This window comes from Mus musculus, chromosome 8 (genome assembly GCF_000001635.26).
Source record: "Mus musculus strain C57BL/6J chromosome 8, GRCm38.p6 C57BL/6J".
NCBI lineage: Eukaryota > Metazoa > Chordata > Mammalia > Rodentia > Muridae > Mus > Mus musculus.
This window is the reverse complement of record NC_000074.6, coordinates 67,775,634-67,802,622: the sequence shown is the minus strand read 5'-3', so window position 1 is coordinate 67,802,622 and position 26,989 is coordinate 67,775,634. Positions and strand designations below refer to the sequence as shown.

General features: G+C 41.9%; 1 protein-coding gene across 15 annotated transcripts in view; it reads left to right on the top strand.

The window, feature by feature from the left end:
- Positions 1-26,989, top strand: part of Psd3 (pleckstrin and Sec7 domain containing 3) — a 522,982-nt gene that overhangs the window by 409,441 nt on the left and 86,552 nt on the right. For all 15 annotated transcript variants that reach the window (XR_003947255.1, XR_003947256.1, NM_177698.4 and 12 more), the window contains one exon: positions 11,682-11,725. Coding sequence is in view for 13 of the 15 variants with exons in the window: in NM_177698.4 (NP_808366.2) it covers positions 11,682-11,725 (44 nt within the window). In the remaining 2 variants the exon portion in view is untranslated. The remainder of the gene's footprint in view (positions 1-11,681; positions 11,726-26,989) is intronic.

The window sequence follows — 26,989 nt, the reverse complement described above, 5'->3', positions numbered from 1 at the left end:
ATTTTCTTGAGCTGTAGACTGCACCTCCAATTTTAGCCACTCACATGGCCAATACATTTGATTATAAGTGGTACAGGGTCATTTTAGCAGGCTTGTCCTCACCGACAAAAGTACTTGAAACATGTTGTCCTAGCAACAGTGACTCTCTGTGAAGCTTATCTTTTAAGAATAGAATCCTCCAGTGCCCAGCATTATTTGAACGCATCTGAAAGAAGCATAAGTCTTTTCGCCTTACCCCAAAATCCTTAACTTAGGGCAGGAACATACAGGGCTGTAAAACTTAGGATCAGGAGGAAAGCCTGTAATTTGTTGAGAGTAGATGCAAATACGAAACTAGAGGTAATACAGCTAGAAAGATCCCAGATTCAATTTACTACCAAAAGAATCCAAAAAAGAGTAGATGAGGAGGAAGGCTGTTTCAGAGTTACATTTGTGAGACATCTGCAGAATCCTGAGTGATGTTCGTTCATATTGGATTGTACCTTCCACGTCCTTTCTAAGGTGGTATTTGTCCCTTTCAGCTCTGAAATTCCATTGTGATGATTCTCCCCTGTGTAAAAGGAGAAGGCAATAGGAACCTTGACAGAAGCCTCTCAGAGAAGCTGGCAGGAGGTTGGGGGAGGGGAGTGGTAAGTGAAGTCAGAGGTGGTGAATATCCAGTGGCATTAATCTGACATTACTCAGTTTTTATTCTGGTGCTGCGGAATGGGTCATAAACAGATTCAGAATATTGTAGAGCCCAGGAGAGTTTTCCTAGTTTAGTCACAAGACCTGGACTGTCCTGTCATCACAGGCAACACCATTTCTCCTTAAGAACAGCCCATCCTCATATATCCATAAGATGTCCCAACTGGTAAGAAGGACACATGCTCCACTATGTTCATAGCAGCCTTATTTATAATAGCCAGAAGCTGGAAAGAACCCAGATGCCCCTCAACAGAGGAATAGATACAGAAAATGTAGTACATTTACACAATGGAGTACTACTCAGCTATTAAAAGGAATGAATTTATGAAATTCCTAGGCAAATGGATGGACCTGGAGGGCATCATCCTGAGTGAGGTAACACAATCACAAAAGAACTCAAATGATATATATTCACTGATAAGTGGATATTAGCCCAGAAACTTAGTATACCCGAGATATAAGATACAATTTGCAAAACACATGAAACTGAAGAAGAACGAAGACCAAAGTGTGGACACTTTGCCCCTTCTTAGAATTGGAAACAATTACCCATGGAAGGAGTTAGAGAGACAAAGTTTGGTGTAAGAGACAAAAGGATGGACCATCTAGAGACTGCCATATCCAGGGATCCATCCCATAATTAGCCTCCAAACAATGACACCATTGCATACACTAGCAAGCGTTTGCTGAAAGGACCCTTATATAGCTGTCTCTTGTGAGACTAGGCCGGGGCCTAGCAAACACAGAAGTGGATGCTCACAGTCAGCTATTGGATGGATCACAGGGCCCTCAGTGGAGGAGCTAGAGAAAGTATCCAAGGAGCTAAGGGGACCTGCAACCCTATAGGTGCAACAACATTATGAACTAATCAGTACCCCGGAGCTCTTGACTCTAGCTGCATATGTATCAAAAGATGGCCTACTCGGCCATCACTGGAAAGAGAGGCCCATTGGACACGCAAACTTTATATGCCCCAGTACAGGGGAACGCCAGGGCCAAAAAGTGGGAATTGGTTGGTAAGGGAGTGGGGGGGGGAGGGTATGGGGGACTTTTGGGATAGCATTGGAAATGTAATTGAGGAAAATACGTAATAAAAAAAATATTAAAAAAAAAAGAATAGCCCATCCTAGAACCTCGTTTTCTGACTAGCAAATGGACAGTACACCAGAGACTAGGTAACTAAACCACAGTGAGAAAGTCTTCTTGGACCTTTTACAGCTGGAGCTGGAAGAAAGAACCCTTTGTTTTCTTCCTTAGGAACTCAAAGGTATGCATATGCACTGCTTACAGAGGACAGGTCTTATAAGAAATAAGAGAAATAAACACTGGAGATGCTTGAAAGAGGAGGTAAAGAAAGGAAAGATAAAGGAGTTTTAATTCCTGCATCTCAGAGGCTAGTTTTGCTCATATCTTTTTATAATTTACCTACAAAAACTCACCCTTGCCTTTAACATTCAGCTCAGTGTTCGACATTTGAAGCTAAAAGAGCTCTTGAGTTAGGGATGTGATGTAGCTCAGTTGGTCAAGTGTCTGCTTTCCATGCACAATGCCCCCGAGTTCAATCCGGAATATCACACTAAAGGGAGAGGTGGGTGATGTAGGCCTCATGTTCTCTGCACACGGGTGGGAGAGACAAGAAACAGGTCAAGATTGCTCTCGTGCAGTGAGTTGGAGGTTAGTTTGAGCTATATGAAAAGTGCATCAAACGAGAAAAAATAAGTCATGTTAATCGCGTTCTCACGCCCGGCCAGGAAAGACGCAACAGACCAGAATCTTCTGCGGCAAAACTTTATTGCTTACATCTTTGGGAGCCAGGAGGGCAAGCGCCCAGCGCCCAGCCCCAAAAACGAAAGCCCCTTCAATATTTTTAGGAGCCAGAGCTCCGGCGCGCCAAAGCGCAGAGCGTGCTCTATTGTTTACATCTTTAGGCAGCGAGCGAGCGCAGGGCGCGCAGAGCCAGAGAGATGCCAGCGAGAGAGCATGGCGGAAAAACCCCGTCCCCTTTTTTAGGAGCGTTATATTTCGCCTAGGACGCATCACTCCCTGATTGGCTGCAGCCCATGGCCGAGCTGACGTTCACGGGAAAGGTAGAGTACAAGTAGTCATAAAATACCCTTGGCTCATGCGCAGATTATTTGTTTACCACTTAGAACACAGGATGTCAGCGCCATCTTGTGACGGCGAATGTGGGGGCGGCTCCCAACATCTCCCCCTTTCCTTTTAATAAGAGCAAATAGGCCACCCAACTAATGAGAGTGGAGATAGAGGTCAAATCCCCAGTGTGTAGGTAAAGGAGCCATGTACAGGATTAGCTCTTAGGCTCACAGGCTTTTACCCAGAGCAACCCTGACCTGCTCCCGTGTCGTTTTTCCTGGGGGAAGGGAACTAGGACACTGAACCTTCATGAAAGATGACATGTCTCCCTAGAATAGGCTCATATATGCCGCAGAGCCTTTCTACTGCAGTGCTTAGCCGTGCAACTCTCTCGGGCTGCTGAAGCACACTCACTCTATCCCGTGCAATGAGACTAGCCTCATGAGATGTAAGAGCTGAGTGGCCAGCGACCTATTGCCTAAGCATAGATAACCATATATCAGGGGGAGCACCATGTTCTAGTCCTGCAAGCGCCTGGGCAATAACCACCTTGTCTCTCCTAGTTTGGGCCTTAAGCTTACAGACCAATCAAAGAAGCAACACTAATCCACAGCAAAGTGTATCTCCAAATAATATTAATCCCACCCATTTTTTAAAGAAAGAAAATGCTGAGGAGATCCAATTGGGTAATCCTTTGGTCAGGGACAGGTCCAAGCGCGTGGAGTTGACCTGAAGTCTCAATTCCCGAAGGATCTGTTCAAATTCAGCCGTCCAATTCTGTAACATATACTGAAAAAGACTTTTTGACAAATTAGCTGCCCTAGTAAATTTAACATACTGAATGGAAATAACACACAATCCCGGAAACTTTTGTTCACATCCCTGCTGAGTTATTTGTCATAATACATCTAGTTGTATCTGGACAAGATCTATGAGTTGATTAACCAGCATGAGACCTCTCTGTATCTTGACATTAGCTGAGGCCTGTTCATCTATGACTGTAGTCACTGAGGCTGACAAAGTGTTAATGGTGTCAGTCGTCTGGACCTGTCCAGACAGAGCCAAGGCTGTCTGAATCAAGGCCAAACCCAGTTCCCAGTTAGTGGTAAAAAAGCAGGAGAATACTTGAGCATTATACATCACCGTCATTGGGAGTGGAAATATCGACATTATCCCCCAACGCTGCTCTCTCTTTATTATTGACGCCCTGGACATCACCAAGACGAGGGACATCAGTATTCCCTTGGTCAGTCTGGATTTTTCGGGTGAGTCTTTCTGGTATCCAAAATGGGTTGTCTTCATTCTGTGGGAAAACACAGATAGCTCCCCTGGATCTTATCAAAATAGGATCCGGGCCATACCATTTATTATCAAGGACATTTTTCCATTTAACCATCTCATTGGGCCTATCTGGCTCTGTACAATGACGTTCAGCCGCAGTATGGCCATGAGCATCAATATTTAAAAAAATTGAGTGTAAAGAGTGCCAAAGACACAGACACTCTTGGTGCTCGGGGTAAAATCTCTTCAATTCCCCTCTTCTGTTTTATAAGATAGGTTTTGAGGGTGCGATGCGCACGCTCAACAATACCCTGTCCTTGAGGGTTGTATGGAAGTCCAGTCAGGTGGGTCACGTCCATCTGACGGCAGAACTGTTGGAATTTTTGAGACGTATAAGCTGGTCCATTATCAGTCTTAAGGAGTCTGGGTTTCCCCCAAGCACTCCATGCCTCAAGACAATGTTGAATCACATGTGAGGCTTTTTCTCCGGTTAACGGAGAGGCAAACATGATGCCAGAACATGTGTCAATGGACACATGGAGATATTGAAGTTTTCCAAAGGAAGAAACATGTGTAACATCCATTTGCCAGACCTGTAGAGGTCGAATACCGCGTGGGTTAATTCCCACATGAGGAACTGGCAAGAACTCACAGCAGCTTTGACATTGAGTAACAATGTCACGGGCTTCTTTTCTTGTCAAGGAGAAACGACTGCGTAATGTTTCAGCCGTCACATGAAAATTGTTATGAAAATTTCTTGCAGCCTCTACCGGGGATGATAGGGCAGCAGCCACCACTTTAGTGGCCTTATCTGCCAAATCATTTCCCAGAGCCATGGGGCCAGGTAGGCCTGAATGGGCTCTAACATGAGTAATATAAACAGGAAATCTTCTAGATAACAAAACTAATTGTATTTGCTGAAAAATATTGGCAACTCTACTGGAAGGCTTAATCACTCCAGCCACTTCTAAAAGATTTACTGCATTAACCACATAACAGGAATCTGACACAATATTAAGGGGTTCTAAAAAGGTTTTTAAAACTTCTAAAACCACTAAACATTCTACCACTTGAGGTGAATTTTCATTATATTGTTTGGATACCACTTTACCATTAGCCACATAGGCACCTATGCCAGTTTTTGATCCATCAGTATATACCACAATCCCATTTTTAAGTGGGTTTCTTACTGTTATTTGTGGAAACACAACAGATTGATTTTGGGCAAACTGTAAGATTGGATGCTTTGGATAATGGTTATCTATTTTTCCTGAAAAGGAGGTAACTAAAACTGCCCAATCATTAGATGTGGCTGCCAAGGTTTGAACCTGTGCAGCGGTATAAGGTACAATTAAAAGATATGGACTTCGCCCAAAGTGGGTGATTGCTGCTTTTAGACCTTTAAGGGCAAGCTGTGCAATTGCATCAGGATACCAATCTATTATTTTAGCTGGGGATACGTTTGGATGGATCCACAACAATGGCCCATTCTGCCACAAAACTGCAGTTGGCAATTGTGCTGTCTTAAAGACACACAAACTGAAAGGCTGCGAATCCTCAATACGTTGTAATTGTGCATTCTGTAAGGCTTTTTCCACTTTTTGTAAGGCCTGGTTAGCAGCTAGAGTAAGAGTCCTAGGGGAGGAGATATGAGGATCTCCTTCTAAAATACCAAACAAAGGCCTTAACTCAGCGGAAGGAATCTTTAAAAAAGGTCTGAGCCAATTAATATCTCCCAACAGCTTTTGAAAATCATTTAAGGTATGGAGGTGATCTCTTCTTATCTCTACCTTTTGGGGCACAATCTTATCTGGGGACACCACAGAGCCCAAGAATTGTCCTGTATCAGAAATTTGGACCTTTTCTGTGGCTATCTGTAAACCCCACTGACTTAAAGTTTTAAGTAGAAAAGGATATGCCTTTTGTAGCATGGTAAGGTCTTTATGGCACAGGAGGATGTCATCCATGTAAAGGAGCAAAATTAAAGAGGGGAATTGTTCCCTCACTGGCAAAAGAGCTTCTTGCACATAAAGTTGGCACATTGTAGGACTATTGGACATTCCCTGTGGTAAGACCTTCCATTGATACCTCTTATCAGGTTCCATGTGATTAATAGAGGGGATGGTAAAGGCAAATCTGGGCCTATCTCTTGGACACAAAGGTATAGAAAAGAAACAATCTTTAATATCTATAATAATTAAATTCCAGCCACGTGGTAAGGCGGAAAGTACAGGGAGACCCCTCTGTACTGGGCCAAATAAGTTCATTTGCTCATTAATGGCTCTGAGGTCATGGAGCAGTCTCCACTTTCCTGACTTTTTCTTAATTACAAAAATTGGAGTATTCCAAGGTGAGGTAGATGGCTCAATATGGCCTAGTTTTAATTGTTCCTCTACCAGTTGAATCACAGCTTCCAGTTTTTCAGAGGATAGGGGCCATTGAGGAACCCACACTGGATTCCCCGTTTTCCATGGTATGGGCCGTGCTGCCCCAATGGCCGCTATGGAAAACCCAGACCCTGTCTGTCTTGGTTTCCATTAGGTAAGATAGGCTCTATCCTTCCCTGTTCTTGATGTCCTAACCCTTTTCCTTCTTTATAACCCATCTTTGCCATGATATTTTTTGCTTTAGTTGAATACCCTCCCGATGGGGCGTTTTCATTGGACAAAATAAGGCCCAAATGCTGCATAATATCCCTTCCCCAGAGGTTAACCGGGAGTGGGAGCACATAAGGTATGAATTTCCCTTGCTGTCCTTCAGAGGATTCCCACGTCAAGGCAACGGAGCTTATAGTGGGACATGATTGATATCCTAGGCCCTGTAATGAATGAGATGACTCTGTGGTGGGCCATGCTTTGGGCCACCAATGTGTAGAAATTATACTTTTATCTGCTCCGGTATCAAGGATGCCTTCAAACTCTTTTCCGTTAATCTTAAGGCAGAGCTTAGGTCTATTATTTAAAGATACAACCAAATAGGCAGAATCATTTCCTGAGGAGCCCATCTTCTTTATCTCAGGTCCTGCAGATTTTTCCCTGGTATTATCAGGGAGGAGCAGCAGCTGAGCTATCCTATCTCCTTTACTAATAGAAAAAACGCCCTTAGGGCTTGAGCACAGGACCTGTATTTCAGGGGAATGTTGACAATCCATAACTCCAGGGTGGACTACTAAGCCCTGCAAGGTGAGTGAACCCCGGCCGAGAATAAGGCCCATGGTTCCCGGGGGCAAGGATGGTATAGGCTCCACCGGCACCGGCTGAATACTCATTTGAGGCATTAGTAGGAAGTCGGAGGCGGCACGCAGGTCCACCCTTGTGGGTCTTCCTGGGTCGCCTCTCTGACTGCTTCCTGGGTCCTGACAAACCGGTTCCCATATCTTTGAGGGCCCTGGGACCGAGGGCCCGATGACCCGTTTTTTGGCACATAAGCTGATTGACTATCAGGTGGGGGAAGGACTCTGCCCTTTATATCCCTCACAGAGCGACACTGGTCAGCTCTATGATAACCCTTGCCACACTTAGAGCAAAGAGTGAGAGTCCCTCCCTGTTTATCTGGAGCTCTGCAATCTTTCTTAAAATGCCCAGGCTTTCCGCAGTTAAAACATGTCCTCTGATTATTTCTGCCCATGGAGTGGTTCTGAGATTGAAGGATGGCGGCCGCTAAGCCTGCATTGGTGAGAGGTCCCCCAAGCTCTCGACAGACCCTGAGCCAGTCTTGTAAGCCTTTGTTCTTTCTTGGGGCTATGGCCGCTCGGCACTCCTTTGTGGCTTGCTCATAGATTAGCTGTTCTACCAGAGGCGCGGCTTGCTCTGACTCTCCAAAAATACGCTCTGCTGCCTCTGTCATTCTGGCCACAAAATCTGAGAAGGATTCCTGAGGTCCCTGGATTATCTTTGTTAACTGCCCAGTGGCTTCCCCTGCTCGGGAGAGCGCCTTCCAGGCCCTAATAGCCGTGGAGGAAATTTGGGCATAAGCTCCCCAATGGTAGTTTGTCTGATCAGCAGAATAAGCTCCCTGACCCGTTAACGAGTCAAAAGTCCAATCTCTCTGCTCTGGAGTCAAAGCAGCTGCGTTTGCTCGGGCCTGCGCTTGTGCAGTTTCATGCCAAAGAGCTCTCCATTCCATATATTTGCCCATACTAGGGAGAGCGGCTTTTACAACCGTTTGCCAGTCGGCAGGAGTTAGTGCCATGCCGGCAAGCCTGTCTAACTGCACCAAGGTAAAATTAGCATTGGTTCCGTATTTACGGACCGACTCGGCGAGTTCTTTAATTTGTAAGTATTCTACCGGAGCGTGGACACGCCCACCCTCGGCTCCTTCAAAGACTGGAAATGCCTGTTGTATTTTCCTTTGTTCCTCTCTGGGAATGAATGAGTCTGCGCACTGCCTCTCTGCGCACTGCCTCTCTGCGCACTGCCTCTCTGCGCATCTCTCTGCGCACTGCCTCTCTGCGCATCTCTCTGCGCATTGCCTCTCTGCGCATCTCTCTGCGCATTGCCTCTCTGCGCATCTCTCTGCGCATTGCCTCTCTGCGCATCTCTCTGCGCATTGCCTCTCTGCGCATTGCTGACGCACTACGCAGGGCGGGGGCTCCGCATAGGGCGGACCTTGAAACCGACTGCCGGGAGGTTGAACAGTACGCTGGCTTTCGCCAGCCGCTTTTGGCTTTTTTCTTGACCAATTAGCTGGCTGGTAATGGGCTGCTTCTTCCTCCCAGTCTGTTTCCTCAGAGGAGAATTCTTCATCTGCTTCAGAACTACTAAGAGCTGGCTTCCTGAGCTCATCTAGTGACGAGTATCTCCTAGAGACCTCCGCTAATCGATCTTTTTTCTTTTCTTTTTTCTTTTCCTTCCTTCTAATCTCTCCCCAGGTATTCTTACCTGACCTAAACTTTTCCTCGGGTTCAAGACCCTTGGAAAGGCCTGTATACTTATTTTGTGTACCATATTTTCTCTTTGCTCCTACTCTCTCTCCCCGCTTTACTTCTGATAGATTGCCCTGAATTTCATCCAGAATTTTCAGCCCTATCTTAATCACCTGATAACATGTGAAAAGGAACAAAAGGGCTCCTAACATTAGAAAAAATTCAAGGCCAAACATTTTCCACTTTACTTCTGATAGACTGTCTTGAATTTCCTTAGAAAGTTCAAGGCCAGGCTTACCTCGTAAAGCTATACTTACGGGTACTCTCGTTCCCCAGCTGAAAAGTTCTGAATTCATACAGTTGAATCCTTCTTAACAGTCTGCTTTACGGGAACCTTTATTACCGCGACCCGCAGTTCTGGTTCTGGAATGAGGGATCTTCCTTGCGCCAGTCCCGAGTTTTTTCTCGTCCCGGAATTTCTCGTCCCGGAATTCGGCACCAATTGTTAATCGCGTTCTCACGCCCGGCCAGGAAAGACGCAACAGACCAGAATCTTCTGCGGCAAAACTTTATTGCTTACATCTTTGGGAGCCAGGAGGGCAAGCGCCCAGCGCCCAGCCCCAAAAACGAAAGCCCCTTCAATATTTTTAGGAGCCAGAGCTCCGGCGCGCCAAAGCGCAGAGCGTGCTCTATTGTTTACATCTTTAGGCAGCGAGCGAGCGCAGGGCGCGCAGAGCCAGAGAGATGCCAGCGAGAGAGCATGGCGGAAAAACCCCGTCCCCTTTTTTAGGAGCGTTATATTTCGCCTAGGACGCATCACTCCCTGATTGGCTGCAGCCCATGGCCGAGCTGACGTTCACGGGAAAGGTAGAGTACAAGTAGTCATAAAATACCCTTGGCTCATGCGCAGATTATTTGTTTACCACTTAGAACACAGGATGTCAGCGCCATCTTGTGACGGCGAATGTGGGGGCGGCTCCCAACAAAGTCACAGTTCTTATATGGCATGTCAGTGTGGAACACTCGAAGTGGGATTGGTAGAAAGCTACCTGGTATGTCTCTTCATGTGCTACAGGGAGACAATGCAGGAAGGAATTTGATAGTATAGATTGGGTATTCCTCATCTGAAATGCTGGGGTCCGAAATTGTTTCAGACTTTTTTTTTAATGTCTTAGAATATTTGCATATGCAATATTTAATGTTTGCAAATCTTACATATTATCTTGGGAAGGAACTCAAATCTGAGTAGGATATTTGTTTCAGGTATACAATACGGCCTGAAGGCAAGCTTATAAACAGTACTGATAAAACTTTTTGTTCATAATTCTTTTTTTTTTTTTTTTCCGTTTTTGAGACCAAGTCTCATGGTATAACTCAGACTGGCATTGAAATTGTCATTAGTCCAGGCTTAGCTCAAACTTCCAATCCATCTACTTCAGCCTCCCCTGTGTTGGGCTTAGAAGTGTGCACTACCTCTTCTGGCTTAAAGCAAAGGTCCATGGCCTGGGATTTTCCATCTGTGGCATTGTGTTAGGGTTTTAAAAGCTTTTTATTTGGAGCTTTTGTGGGTTCATATTTTTGGTTTTGTTTGTTTGTTTGTTTGGTATTGGTTTTGGTTTTATTTTTTGAGTAGAGAGCCCTGTTGGTTGCTTTTCTTGTCACATTGACGGAATCTATAGTTTCAAATGTACTTCCACTTAATTTGGAAGCACTCTAATAGGAAGAGAATTTGCTATGGGCATACAGTCCTTTTGCTGACATCTGCACACTCAGTCAACCATCTAAAGCCTGCCTTTCCTCATCTGACGAGTGGTTGGATAGTTTCTGACACCCTCACGCTGCCCTTTCCTGTCTCAGAGTAGATAGCCATGGCTGAGCATTCAAGCTCTAACTGCCTGAGACCTTATTAGGGAAAAGTCCGAGCACCGTAAGTTTTATTATTTTCCTGTATTATTTTCTGCCATGGTTTTGCATATTAGAAATATATTTATCTTTTCTTTATTTTGTCTAATTCTAAAGTAAAGCATTTTCCTGGGTAGGTGCTATAGATGAACAGATTGACCACAATGGCTCTATATGGGATACTGGTTCTCAGAGGGTCAGAGAAGCTATGCTAGCTAATATGATTATGTCTCTGTTTTACTAAGCCTGTAGGAAGCTTTCTTTCTCTTTTATCATATAATAAATGTATATTGAAGTATCACTCACTAACTGTAGAGAGAATTGACTTTAGAATAAACAAACAAACATTGAGTCAGTTATGATAGAAACTAACACTATTTCAGGATGCATTTCCATATCTGGCTTAAGGCCCTCTGCCATGTGTCTCCTCAGAAAGCACGAGACGAGTCACATTTCTTCCATTATTGAACATTATGACTACCCTTAAGTCCTGATTTATGAACCTGTGAGACCATGTTTTAAATGAATGAAATAGAATGTTCTGCTTTAGTTCCTGAGCCAAATGTATACGTCCCAGTGTGTTATTTATGAACGACTGTTTACTCAGTGCACATGCACTTACTTTGTTCCCTGAGCAAACTAAGTTTTGCCTCCCCTGTGAATTCTTCAGCTTCTAGAGTTGTGCAGCCCAACCAAAGCCCCCGGGCCACTCCAGCTAATAAAGTCTGAGATTGTAAAGGCCTGTGGAAGTTGCTCAGACGTTTGCTGAAGCCTCTGACTCTGCTCCTCTCCCCAATTCAGCATATGGAACAGAACAAAAAGAATAATTTCATCTTATTTCCTCTGTTTACAGGCTCTGTACAACTCAATCAAGAACGAGAAGCTTGAATGGGCAGTGTGAGTATGCTAGATATCAGCTTTTTAATGATGTGGCTTTCTTTTGCTGTTTTTCTCTATGCCTTGGAGGTGATTTTAGAGAGTTAAATATGCATGAGCAGTTCTTATTTTATGTCAGTTGTCTGACCTGCTTTGTGTGAAACCCCAGTCAACCCTGAGAAATCTTGGTTATTTGTGGTGGGGGAAGGGTTACTCAGCATTCTGCTTTTGCTCAGGTTCTTACATCCTTAAGCAATCAATTGCCTTATAACAAATCCTTTGAAAATCACGTCCTGAAAAACAAACCTGTTGTAAAAATTGTATTTATTCCAAAACCTAATACACATGGTGTGCATAGCATATACTTATTTGAACTTTCCTCTTTCTATCATCATAGATGAAAGTTTCTTATGATACTAGATATTCTGTGAAGTGAGTCCATATTGATGAAAAGAAAAAAAAAAAAAAGGTCTTATGTGTAGATACGCTTGAGAAATAATGCACTAAGTTAAAACAGCCAGTTGCTTTAAACTTAAAGTTTTATAGTATATTCAATGCTACTATATATCAAGAGTCTCTTAATACAAAAATAATCCCTGAATCTACTTAACAGTAAGATGTTGAGGGTACATGTTTTAGGAAATACTGTTTAGGTAAACTCTACTTAGCTCTATATAAACCAACAATACTTTGTTGTTAAATTTTCACTAATACACAGTTTTTTTTTTTAATAAAAAGTATTAGGTTTGCTGGTGAGATGGGTTAGCTGGTTAAGGCGCGTGTTGGGAAGCCTGATGACCTGAGTTTGATCCCACATGATGCTAGAGAACCAACGTCTACAAGTTATCCTCTGAGCTCCGTGCACCATGACGGGCTGGTGCCCACGCACCTTACTGCAGTGTGTGGTCCCCTCACACGCTCAGTTCTCAAAGTAATACCACTTGAGTTACTCCATTCATTTTCAGGCCATACATTATTGCTGTAAGTGAAATAGTCTCTTTAGGAGTTTAGTATTTGCAAGTGTAACCACTTATATGTCTATGTTTATATATGATGAAGCTCGCTTAGAAGCATCATATCATTTCAATTACTTTGTAACATTTTAACAATCATGGTTAAGAGCACCCGCTACAATGTCAGAAAACCAACTGTAGTTGCCAGCACAGACATGGTAGTTCACAAACATAGCTCCAGTTCCATCAGATTCTATACCCTCTTCTGAACTCCAGAGGCACCAGACATCCAGCTTAGAAACTCAGGTTGCAGAGTCCGATGAGAGCATGAGTTTTCCTCTCCTGTAGACTAAGTTAAGATCAGCGATTGTGTCTCGGTGACTTTCGGGAAGACCCAGAAGGACTTTGTAGTACTAACTGTAAAACAGATTATCTTTCAGTGACACCTGATTCTGCCACTGAGAAAGCTCAGGGTCTAGGTTTTTTGGTTTTGTTTGTTTGTTTGTTTGTTTTGTTTTTTGTCTCTCTCTCTTTCCTCTCTTTTTAATCCCTCATCCATCTGTTTGTGTATACTGCTTGTTTGTGTTTTACAAAGAATGAGAGTAAGGCACTATGGCCATTGATTATATTTTAATCTTCTTCTGTAAATGAAAGAAGATGTTGGATAGACTCATCATAGGTACCTTTCCTGTCCTGGCATCCTGTGTGTGAATTTTGCTTTAGTCAGCATCTCCTGGGCCAATTTTCGGAGTAAAGAACAGTGTGGTGTTTTATAGACTGGATATAGAACAAAAAGGTGAAGATAATGGGCGTGGATAAAGCAGTGTGGAGAAAGAGAAGGTGGCTGCCCTAGTTTGCTTTCTCTTGTTGTAATAAAACCCCACCAGCAAAATCAATTTGAGGTAGAAGGCTTTGTCTCAGTTTATGGTTTTTAGCACTGTTAAACATCAGCTGAAACAGTGTTTGTCGAGCAGACTTCAGGAAACGATTCTGTGCCTCAGCTTTACCATCCACTAGGTCACACTGTGTGTTTCCTTAACAGATAAGCTGACCCACTCATGTGTCTGCACCCCAGTGCCCTGCCAGCCTTCCCTTCTCTTTCTCAGACTCATGGTCCTCTTCTCATTCATGATGGTGATACCTTCCTAAGCTCAACGTGACCCATTGTCTTGTAAGAGACATTTCCTAACTTTCTCTGCCATTTCTATACAAGTTTCCCCTCCATCTGAATTCAGCTGTGTCTGTTTTTCTAAAGTTCAGTTAGCTTTACACCGTGCTGCAGAAATTTGGGTCAGCACTTGCATGCAGCATCTCTTTCCAGCCTTTAGAATATATTCATTACTGTTGTGGACTCTAGTAATTTCCTGCTTGCCTGGGGTTTGCCCTTGCAATCACCTTTGACTTCAGGCACTTTGGCCTTAAGCAATAGATATCCTTTCCTCCAACAATGCTGCTACCTTTCCATACTTCCTGAAGCACACATCCTATGTGCCTCCTTGCCCCGTGTCTGTGTGTGTGTGTGTGTGTGTGTGTGTGTGTGTGTGTGTGTATGTGTGTGTGTGCATGTGTGTGCACAGACACGTGACAGTCTCTTGCTTCTTTCTTCCACATTAACCTGATTGACACAGTTTAGGCTGTGAAACCTTAAGTAGGCCCTCCACATTCTTCCTGTGACATATATATATATGTGTGTGTGTGTGTGTGTGTGTGTGTGTGTGTGTGTGTATATATATATATATATATATATATATATATATATAATCACTTTTGTCACATACTCCTCCTTTCAACTGAAGACAATTAGTAGTGCATGACCCATGGCTTTCTGACATTCTCTCTATTCTCTGCTTGCAATCTTTCCCCAAATCCATTACAGGTCGGCCTATATGACACCCCGGCCTCTGGCAATCAGAAAACAATATGCATTTACTCTATCTAATAGCACTGTCCGTTTATACTTTCCATTTCAGCTCTTTGCCATAAAATTTCTTTAGGCTCCAGGTTCCTTGAAGAAATGATACATGTCTGATTTCCCCATGCATTCCCTCCTTTGCCAACCATGATACCTACTGGTAGTGAATATTCCATAAAAGGCCATAGGAAAGGTTGGTTATGTCGATCAGTGGGAGAGCATGTGCTTGTCATGTTCAGAACACCAGGCTCAATACCTAAGACCGTGGGGGACATGAGAAGAGGAAAAACCGAAGGCAATGCTGTAGTAAGAAGTTAAATGATACACAAGGAACCACATTCTTGAAAGATGACCCTGCATGTGTACAGTTCAGAACTTAACTATGGGAAAGATGCTATTGTTGCAGAATTTGTAATATAATGTATACTTGAATGGGAATTTTTTATTGTCGATTTTTGAGGAAACAACTGTATAGAATTATGGACCACTGTAATAACTAAAAGAATCTCTGCTGTTTAATAGAACTTTTCTCTAACCATATTTTATGAAGCTTGGAAATTCAAAGGAAATATCTGAGATTAAAGTTTCACTAACTATTTTTCTGTTTTTTATATGTACTTACAAAGTTTTGGGAAATGTGTTACTCTAACATAGACCCATCTCTATCTATGTAAAGAAAACTAAAAGACACGTTCAACCATAGGTTCAAAAACATTAAGCTGGTGCAATGGCAAAGCCAGGGTGTGTTTCCTGTGGAGTCACGCCTGTCTTCTCTATAGGTACAAAGTCTCACTATAGTCCATGCCTTTGGGGAACAGAAATCTTTAAGTTTTCTTGTTAGTCTTTGCTACGATGCAAGTTAAGATAGTTTTGTATTGATGTGGGAATCCCGTCAGATGCTCACAGAGTTACTAGTCTTACCAGGCAGCTAGATAGTAAGGATTATCCATTCATCTGTTCCGTTCTTTAAGTTTTGCTTCTGCCTGGCCAAGTGTAGAGCACAAGGTACAGATGGGACTATGGCGTACATCTGTTTGTAATAAGAACTAAGTGTGAAAGAAGGAGAGGTGGCCACAAGAATGAATGAGTGAAGAATGCTAAAATCATAGTGAAGTAGCAGAGTTGCCTGCCTGCTGGAAGAGCTCAGCCACCTCTGACAGAAAAGAGTGCCATTCCTCCGTCTGCATTGCTTTGCTTGGTTGTTCATTATTCATAATGCATCTGCTTGTTGAGCTGCTGTGTCCTGTGCAGTGCTAGGAGTTCAGAAAGAAGTCTGCATACCACTGGGGCCTTTTCCTTAGATTTAAGCATTCATAGTTCAAGTTTATAAAAATCAGAGAAGAGAGTAGGACAGATAAGATGGCACTTATAACTAATTGAAGCCTTCTTTAAAATATACCCACATGAAGATCTTCAGGGAGTGCAGCTAGCAATGTGGTAAAGTAAAAAGTACCATTACTCAGAAGAACAACCAATGAATTTAATGCTTCTGTGACTGTTGTTATAACTATGTGACATCCATATTTAGGAATGAGAGTCTTCCTGAGAATATCTGTACCCAGTGTCACTTTCATGACCTCACACTGGAGCCCACCTTCATACTGAACTCCTGGGTTATCTCATCCCTACTTCTGTTCCCTGTGCTTTGCTCTTGCGTCTCATTTTAATCTGACTGCACATTTTATAACTGTATCTTTGCTACTTCATATTACCTACCAACTCATGTATGATGAGACCATTTCAAAACCGTTTTCATCTTTTCTCCTAAATTAAACTGTTTCTTGTCTGCCTTCAAATAGTTAATTATCCTTGCTTGTTCTGTGGTATAGTGACACATTGGACTCTTCTTTTCCCTCTTCTTGGCTTAGACTAGCCCTGCTCACTTGAAAGCATGGTTGCAAAGAGCCACATTGAGACTTCCACTTCTTTCTTGTGAGCTTTAACTGTAGATGTTTTTTCTTGGTACCATAGTTGCTAAGAGATTGATTTGCTGACATCAGAATGTCGAAAAACTTATCAAGTCTTCTTTGCACTTCTTTGCTGATGTGTCTGTTTGTGTGTGTATGTGTGAATGTATATGTGTGTAGTATGTGTGTGAGAGTGTATGTGGTGTGAGTATATAAATGTGTATGGTGTGGTATGAGTGTGCATGTGAATATATATGTATGGTGTGAGTATATATGTGTATATGTGTTGAGTGTCTGTGTATGATGTAGGAGATGAGTATATATGGTTTGATGTGGGCATGTGTGTGGTATGAGTGTGTGTTTGGGTGATGTGGATTTGTGTGTGTGTGTGTGTGTGTATGTGTGTGTGTATGATGTGAGTGCATATGTGTGTATGGTATGAGTATCTGTGTATGATGTGGGGTATGAGTGTGTGGTGTATGTGTCTGTTATAATTGTGTATGTATGTGTTTGGTGTGTGAATCTGTGTGTGTGTAATGTGAGTGTGCACATGTGTTCAGTGTGTATAGTGTCTGTACTTGGATACACAATGCTCCGAGGAGAGAATTGCCTGCCTTCCCATCTATAAATCTTTTCTGAGAGTTACAGAAGATGCCTGAGGGCTGGAGAGGCCATGGAGCAGCTTGTCACTTGTCCTTGTGGCTGAGCACACTGATTCTGTGTCTAACTCAATAGTCTGATCTGAAATCGATTATTGCTTGCATTTTTCTCTGTGATCTTTTAAGGATTTTTTCTAAGAAATAACTCCTGGGAGCTTTTTTATTCTTGGGTTTTTTTAAATATCATTTTCATATTTTACTTAACTTGGTATTGATTCTAATTTTCAGTAGTAATACATAGCAATTAAAATGTTGACTCAGTTGCTCAGGAAATAGCTATCCTCGAAGAAGAAGCCATCTTGTTTCCCCCAAGACCCCTAGCTGTTTAGACTGAGACTTAGATGTGCTGCCTTTACTTATGAAGCTACTGCTTTCCTTCAACGTAGGTTTTCTTTTTGTCATTCTTTCTTATCCTTCTCCCTATGAGCTGGACCTCCTCCCACATCAGAATCATGTAGTAATAAAAATTGAAATTCCTTCATTTGCCTTTGGATTTAAAGTCATGTTCTAAAGAAAAGTATGCATGATACTTCCTAAACAAATTTTACTGTTGTTAGTCAGTCCCATTGAAAAAGCCCAAGTTTCAACATCTAAAAGACCTCACAGTTTATCAATATACTGAACAGTTTCTTTTCTATTTGTAATCTTTAAAAAAAAATAACCAAAATGATTCTAATTTCATGCGGTCTCTATGTGTGGACTTGGACCATATTTTCAAGTTTGCCATTATCCATAGATATAAATATATACATTTATGAGAAATATTTCAATAGCAATGACAAATAGTAAGCATATACAAATTTTTGTTTATCATGTTTATAGAAAGATATTGAGGTGTCTTGCAGAACAACCACACTATTTGTAAATCAGGGGACCATGAATTCCAGGAACTGAAGTGCTATCAGAATGATGTCTATTCCTCCTTCTCTTCCTCCTCCATCTGGTCCCGTTCCTCTCTTTTTCTTCTTCCTTCTTCTCCTTCTTCCTGTAAGACTCACCCTTCTTTTCTCCTCTCTTTTCTTTCTCGCTGTCTCTCTTATTTGTTCTAATGTCTTTTTCCTTGGTGAGCCCTCCTTTTTTGTTACTGGCTCATAAACTCTAGCTGGTGTCCACTCACAGCCGCTGTACTCATTCCATAGATTTAGGCACACATAGTAAATATACACATTACTAAGATACTAGGAGAAAAAGTGCATTGACATAATCAGGCCTTTGATAATAACTAGATTACCAGAACCAATGTGATAATAATTTGCTCAGTCTGAAAGTAGTCAGCTATCATGAAGTAAAGCAGCATTTCTAAAACATTGAATGGGATAAGGGACAATGTCTAAGTAAAAATATAGGAGCAACTTAGCAAAAAAAGCACATGTTTCAGAAAGTAATTGCTTTATCATATATTTTTACAATTGAGGATTTTGTTCTTAACAAAGCAAATGAAGAAATGTGGCACCTACAAAAAAAAAGAAGTGATTTTTTAAAATAAATAAATAAATATCAATAACAACAATAATTATACCAACAACTAGAAGTTCATGTAGCCCAGCTGATTTTTGCCTGTTTTGTAGCTGAGTGTAACCTTGAACTTCTGATCATTCAGTCTAAATCTGGAATTGAAATGATAGCCATGCCCAGCACACTGCAATTCATCTAGCTAGAGATCAAATCAAGGTCATCCCACACGCTAGGCAAACATGTGACCAAGTGCACCACGTCTCCAGTCCTCTCTTGGGATAGTTTTACACTGGAATAGTTATTTCCATGAAGAGGATAAAGCACAGTAGTGCTTTGCTTTCTTGCCAAATTCACATTCCTACCACTGTAGGTACTGCGTCATGTGTCACTCTTGGTAAACGAACAGTTCTAACATCAGAGACACTGTGCTCACCACAGCTTTAGAGGATGTGACCTGGATTTTGAAGCAGGGTATTCCTGCTAGGGATGCATATGAGCAACGTTACGGTGGCGTGCGTGTGTGGAAATCCCATGAGGAATCACATTATTTTCTACACTTAAGGAAAGATAAGGTGAATATAAATTGACATTGACAATATCAAATATTTGATAATAAACAAATATAAATTGATTAAAATTGACATTTAACGTAAGATCTTTGAGTTTAAAAAACATATCTGGAAATTTGTTATCTAGAATTGATCCTTGGTGTGTTTCATGAAAGCAAAGCTTCAAGAAAGATAGAGAAGACTCCTTCAGGCAACTCTATAGAATGTCATTTTATTAACCTAGAACGTAGTCCATATGTGTAATTAATCTAGAACTGTTTCTTTTTTCCTCTCGGTGAAAAAGATGTCCTTTCCTAATCTGTGTAATTGAGGCATTTAGCACTGGAGTAATTTGCCACCAGATCTTCATTTTCAGGTGGCAGATTCAGAAAGAGCGGGGGATGGGGGGGGAGACACACATGGCTTGTCTAGAAAAGCTGTCTCTCAGTGATGGGATTAAGGTGGATCCTCGGTGTCTGAGGATTTCAATGTGAAGACAGATATAGCATAGGCAAAGCTGACCTTGAAAGAAAAGTTATTTTTACCCCACATCTTCAGCTGGGAATATGCAAAATCATCTGGTTGGTGAGTAGATGGAATATAACTATAATGTTACTACCGTACTTGTCCTAATGCAATTTTGGAGTCCCTGAGGCAGAAGGAATTCTAGGGGCTGGACTTGAAGAAGTGTTTTTCTAATTTGGTGGCCATTTAGGTTTTGATCTCCATAACATTTGCTAAACTACTGCTTTTTAGAAAAGGATAATACAAAAAGAAATACAATAAGCATGATTTCTAAATGACCTATAGTATCATACATTGACCAATTATAGGCCCTGAACATGTTAGATAATACTTGTTTGGATTTTATCTTTCACCTAACTCTACATCTTAATATGCACTCTTGGATATCTTTTCAAAAAGTGAGAAAATATTAGCCATATTAATAAGGCTAAAGGAGATCTTGGTCCGGGACCCGCCGAACTTAGGAAATTAGTCTGAACAGGTGAGAGGGTGCGCCAGAGAACCTGACAGCTTCTGGAACAGGCGGAAGCACAGAGGCGCTGAGGCAGCACCCTGTGTGGGCCGGGGACAGCCAGCCACCGTCCGGACCGGAGGACAGGTGCCCGCCCGGCTGGGGAGGCGGCCTAAGCCACAGCAGCAGCGGTCACCATCTTGGTCCGAGACCCGCCGAACTTAGGAAATTAGTCTGAACAGGTGAGAGGGTGCGCCAGAGAACCTGACAGCTTCTGGAACAGGCAGAAGCACAGAGGCGCTGAGGCAGCACCCTGTGTGGGCCGGGGACAGCCGGCCACCTTCCGGACCGGAGGACAGGTGCCCACCCGGCTGGGGAGGCGGCCTAAGCCACAGCAGCAGCGGTCGCCATCTTGGTCCCGGGACTCCAAGGAACTTAGGAATTTAGTCTGCTTAGGTGAGAGTCTGTACCACCTGGGAACTGCCAAAGCAACACAGTGTCTGAGAAAGGTCCTGTTTTGGGACTTCTTCTTCGGCCAGGAGGAGGTCCAAATACAAGATATCTGCGCACCTTCCCTGTAAGAGAGCTTGCCAGCAGAGAGTGCTCTGAGCACTGAAACTCAGAGGAGAGAATCTGTCTCCCAGGTCTGCTGATAGACGGTAACAGAATCACCAGAAGAACAATCTCTAAACAGAGTCAACTATAACTACTAACTCCAGAGATTACCAGATGGCGAAAGGTAAACGGAGGAATCTTACTAACAGGAACCAAGACCACTCACCATCACCAGAACCCAGCACACCCACTTCGCCCAGTCCAGGGAACCCCAACACACCTGAGAACCTAGACCTAGATTTAAAAGCATATCTCATGATGATGGTAGAGGACATCAAGAAGGACTTTAATAAATCACTTAAAGAAATACAGGAGAACACTGCTAAAGAGTTACAAGTCCTTAAAGAAAAACAGGAAAACACAATCAAACAGGTAGAAGTCCTTACAGAAAAAGAGGAAAAAACATACAAACAGGTGATGGAAATGAACAAAACCATACTAGACCTAAAAAGGGAAGTAGACACAATAAAGAAAACTCAAAGCGAGGCAACACTAGAGATAGAAACCCTAGGAAAGAAATCTGGAACCATAGATTTGAGCATCAGCAACAGAATACAAGAGATGGAAGAGAGAATCTCAGGTGCAGAAGATTCCATAGAGAACATCGGCACAACAATCAAAGAAAATGGAAAATGCAAAAAGATCCTAACTCAAAATATCCAGGAAATCCAGGACACAATAAGAAGACCAAACGTACGGATAATAGGAGTGGATGAGAATGAAGATTTTCAACTCAAAGGTCCAGCAAACATCTTCAACAAAATTATTGAAGAAAACTTCCCAAATCTAAAGAATGAGATGCATATGAACATACAAGAAGCCTACAGAACTCCAAATAGACTGGACCAGAAAAGAAATTCCTCCCGACACATAATAATCAGAACATCAAATGCACTAAATAAAGATAGAATACTAAAAGCAGTAAGGGAAAAAGGTCAAGTAACATATAAAGGCAAGCCTATCAGAATTACACCAGATTTTTCACCAGAGACTATGAAAGCCAGAAGAGCCTGGACAGATGTTATACAGACACTAAGAGAACACAAACTGCAGCCCAGGCTACTATACCCAGCCAAACTCTCAATTATCATAGAGGGAGAAACCAAAGTATTCCACGACAAAACCAAATTCACGCATTATCTCTCCACGAATCCAGCCCTTCAAAGGATAATAACAGAAAAAAACCAATACAAGAACGGGAACAACGCCCTAGAAAAAACAAGAAGGTAATCCCTCAACAAACCTAAAAGAAGACAGCCACAAGAACAGAATGCCACCTTTAACAACTAAAATAACAGGAAGCAACAATTACTTTTCCTTAATATCTCTTAACATCAATGGTCTCAACTCGCCAATAAAAAGACATAGACTAACAAACTGGCTACACAAACAAGACCCAACATTTTGCTGCTTACAGGAAACTCATCTCAGAGAAAAAGATAGACACTACCTCAGAATGAAAGGCTGGAAAACAATTTTCCAAGCAAATGGTATGAAGAAACAAGCAGGAGTAGCCATCCTAATATCTGATAAGATTGACTTCCAACCCAAAGTCATCAAAAAAGACAAGGAGGGACACTTCATTCTCATCAAAGGTAAAATCCTCCAAGAGGAACTCTCAATTCTGAATATCTATGCTCCAAATACAAGAGCAGCCACATTCACTAAAGAAACTTTAGTAAAGCTCAAAGCACACATTGCGCCTCACACAATAATAGTGGGAGACTTCAACACACCACTTTCACCAATGGACAGATCATGGAAACAGAAACTAAACAGGGACACACTGAAACTAACAGAAGTGATGAAACAAATGGATCTGACAGATATCTACAGAACATTTTATCCTAAAACAAAAGGATATACCTTCTTCTCAGCACCTCATGGTACCTTCTCCAAAATTGACCACATAATAGGTCACAAATCAGGCCTCAACAGATTCAAAAATATTGAAATTGTCCCATGTATCCTATCAGATCACCATGCACTAAGGCTGATCTTCAATAACAAAATAAATAACAGAAAGCCAACATTCACATGGAAACTGAACAACACTCTTCTCAATGATACCTTGGTCAAGGAAGGAATAAAGAAAGAAATTAAAGACTTTTTAGAGTTTAATGAAAATGAAGCCACAACGTACCCAAACCTTTGGGACACAATGAAAGCATTTCTAAGAGGGAAACTCATAGCTATGAGTGCCTTCAAGAAAAAACGGGAGAGAGCACATACTAGCAGCTTGACAACACATCTAAAAGCTATAGAAAAAAAGGAAGCAAATTCACCCAAGAGGAGTAGACGGCAGGAAATAATCAAACTCAGGGGTGAAATCAACCAAGTGGAAACAAGAAGAACTATTCAAAGAATTAACCAAACGAGGAGTTGGTTCTTTGAGAAAATCAACAAGATAGATAAACCCTTAGCTACACTCACTAAAGGGCACAGGGACAAAATCCTAATTAACAAAATCAGAAATGAAAAGGGAGACATAACAACAGATCCTGAAGAAATCCAAAACACCATCAGATCCTTCTACAAAAGGCTATACTCAACAAAACTGGAAAACCTGGACGAAATGGACAAATTTCTGGACAGATACCAGGTACCAAAGTTGAATCAGGATCAAGTTGACCTTCTAAACAGTCCCATATCCCCTAAAGAAATAGAAGCAGTTATTAATAGTCTCCCAGCCAAAAAAAGCCCAGGACCAGACGGGTTTAGTGCAGAGTTCTATCAGACCTTCAAAGAAGATCTAACTCCAGTTCTGCACAAACTTTTTCACAAGATAGAAGTAGAAGGTATTCTACCCAACTCATTTTATGAAGCCACTATTACTCTGATACCTAAACCACAGAAAGATCCAACAAAGATAGAGAACTTCAGACCAATTTCTCTTATGAACATCGATGCAAAAATCCTTAATAAAATTCTCGCTAACCGAATCCAAGAACACATTAAAGCAATCATCCATCCTGACCAAGTAGGTTTTATTCCAGGGATGCAGGGATGGTTTAATATACGAAAATCCATCAATGTAATCCATTATATAAACAAACTCAAAGACAAAAACCACATGATCATCTCGTTAGATGCAGAAAAAGCATTTGACAAGATCCAACACCCATTCATGATAAAAGTTCTGGAAAGATCAGGAATTCAAGGCCAATACCTAAACATGATAAAAGCAATCTACAGCAAACCAGTAGCCAACATCAAAGTAAATGGAGAGAAGCTGGAAGCAATCCCACTAAAATCAGGGACTAGACAAGGCTGCCCACTTTCTCCCTACCTTTTCAACATAGTACTTGAAGTATTAGCCAGAGCAATTCGACAACAAAAGGAGATCAAGGGGATACAAATTGGAAAAGAGGAAGTCAAAATATCACTTTTTGCAGATGATATGATAGTATATATAAGTGACCCTAAAAATTCCAACAGAGAACTCCTAAACCTGATAAACAGCTTCGGTGAAGTAGCTGGATATAAAATTAACTCAAACAAGTCAATGGCCTTTCTCTACACAAAGAATAAACAGGCTGAGAAAGAAATTAGGGAAACAACACCCTTCTCAATAGCCACAAATAATATAAAATATCTCGGCGTGACTCTAACGAAGGAAGTGAAAGATCTGTATGATAAAAACTTCAAGTCCCTGAAGAAAGAAATTAAAGAAGATCTCAGAAGATGGAAAGATCTCCCATGCTCATGGATTGGCAGGACCAACATTGTAAAAATGGCTATCTTGCCAAAAGCAATCTACAGATTCAATGCAATCCCCATTAAAATTCCAACTCAATTTTTCAACGAATTAGAAGGAGCAATTTGCAAATTCATCTGGAATAACAAAAAACCGAGGATAGCAAAAACTCTTCTCAAGGATAAAAGAACCTCTGGTGGAATCACCATGCCTGACCTAAAGCTTTACTACAGAGCAATTGTGATAAAAACTGCATGGTACTGGTATAGAGACAGACAAGTGGACCAATGGAATAGAATTGAAGACCCAGAAATGAACCCACACACCTATGGTCACTTGATCTTCGACAAGGGAGCCAAAACCATCCAGTGGAAGAAAGACAGCATTTTCAACAATTGGTGCTGGCACAACTGGTTGTTATCATGTAGAAGAATGCGAATCGATCCATACTTATCTCCTTGTACTAAGGTCAAATCTAAGTGGATCAAGGAACTTCACATAAAACCAGAGACACTGAAACTTATAGAGGAGAAAGTGGGGAAAAGCCTTGAAGATATGGGCACAGGGGAAAAATTCCTGAACAGAACAGCAATGGCTTGTGCTGTAAGATCGAGAATTGACAAATGGGACCTAATGAAACTCCAAAGTTTCTGCAAGGCAAAAGACACTGTCTATAAGACAAAAAGACCACCAACAGACTGGGAAAGGATCTTTACCTATCCTAAATCAGATAGGGGACTAATATCCAACATATATAAAGAACTCAAGAAGGTGGACCTCAGAAAATCAAATAACCCCCTTAAAAAATGGGGCTCAGAACTGAACAAAGAATTCTCACCTGAGGAATACCGAATGGCAGAGAAGCACCTGAAAAAATGTTCAACATCCTTAATCATCAGGGAAATGCAAATCAAAACAACCCTGAGATTCCACCTCACACCAGTGAGAATGGCTAAGATCAAAAATTCAGGTGACAGCAGATGCTGGCGAGGATGTGGAGAAAGAGGAACACTCCTCCATTGTTGGTGGGATTGCAGGCTTGTACAACCACTCTGGAAATCAGTCTGGCGGTTCCTCAGAAAATTGGACATAGTACTACCGGAGGATCCAGCAATACCTCTCCTGGGCATATATCCAGAAGAAGCCCCAACTGGTAAGAAGGACACATGCTCCACTATGTTCATAGCAGCCTTATTTATAATAGCCAGAAACTGGAAAGAACCCAGATGCCCCTCAACAGAGGAATGGATACAGAAAATGTGGTACATCTACACAATGGAGTACTACTCAGCTATTAAAAAGAATGAATTTATGAAATTCCTAGCCAAATGGATGGACCTGGAGAGCATCATCCTGAGTGAGGTAACACAATCACAAAGGAACTCACACAATATGTACTCACTGATAAGTGGATACTAGCCCAAAACCTAGGATACCCACGATATAAGATACAATTTCCTAAACACATGAAACTCAAGAAAAATGAAGACTGAAGTGTGGACACTATGCCCCTCCTTAGAAGTGGGAACAAAACACCCATGGAAGGAGTTACAGAAACAAAGTTTGGAGCTGAGATGAAAGGATGGACCATGTAGAGACTGCCATATCCAGGGATCCACCCCATAATCAGCATCCAAACGCTGACACCATTGCATATACTAGCAAGATTTTATCGAAAGGACCCAGATGTAGCTGTCTCTTGTGAGACTATGCCGGGGCCTAGCAAACACAGAAGTGGATGCTCACAGTCAGCTAATGGATGGATCACAGGGCTCCCAATGGAGGAGCTAGAGAAAGTACCCAAGGAGCTAAAGGGATCTTCAACCCTATAGGTGGAACAACATTATGAACTAACCAGTACCCCTGAGCTCTTGACTCTAGCTGCATATATATCAAAAGATGGCCTAGTCGGCCATCACTGGAAAGAGAGGCCCATTGGACACGCAGACTTTGTGTGCCCCGGTACAGGGGAACGCCAGGGCCAAAGGGGGGGAGTGGGTGGGTAGGGGAGTGGGGGTGGGTGGGTAAGGGGGACTTTTGGTATAGCATTGGAAATGTAAATGAGCTAAATACCTAATAAAAAATGGAAAAAAAAAAAAAAAAAAAAAAAAGGCTAAAGGAAGTCACTTCCCTATTAAAAACTCCTAAGAGGTTTTTTGGAAATCTCATATCAGGTTTGACCTCAGTTTATTTCCAAAATCTTTTTCTTTAAAAAAACATACACCAATTATAACATTCTAAGTTTAGAAAACTGAGCATTACCGTTGTTAAAAATAGACTTTTATTTAGAGAGTGAAGCTATGAGCCCATCGTCTTCACATCTGGCATTGTTCTTATTGATATTAAGGGACACCCCACAGAGCTCGGTGCTTTAAATAACAGCACAGCCACACTTTTACATTTAAACGTTTATGCCAAAATGAGCTATTTTTAGAAAATAGAATGCAGTGTGTTTCATACTTCCAGTAGTGTCCTGAGGTTTACCTGCAGGCTTTGGTTTTATTTTGGTAAGTGGTGAGGACAGATCCATTTTATGCTTCTCCTAACTGATGGCGTAGAGATG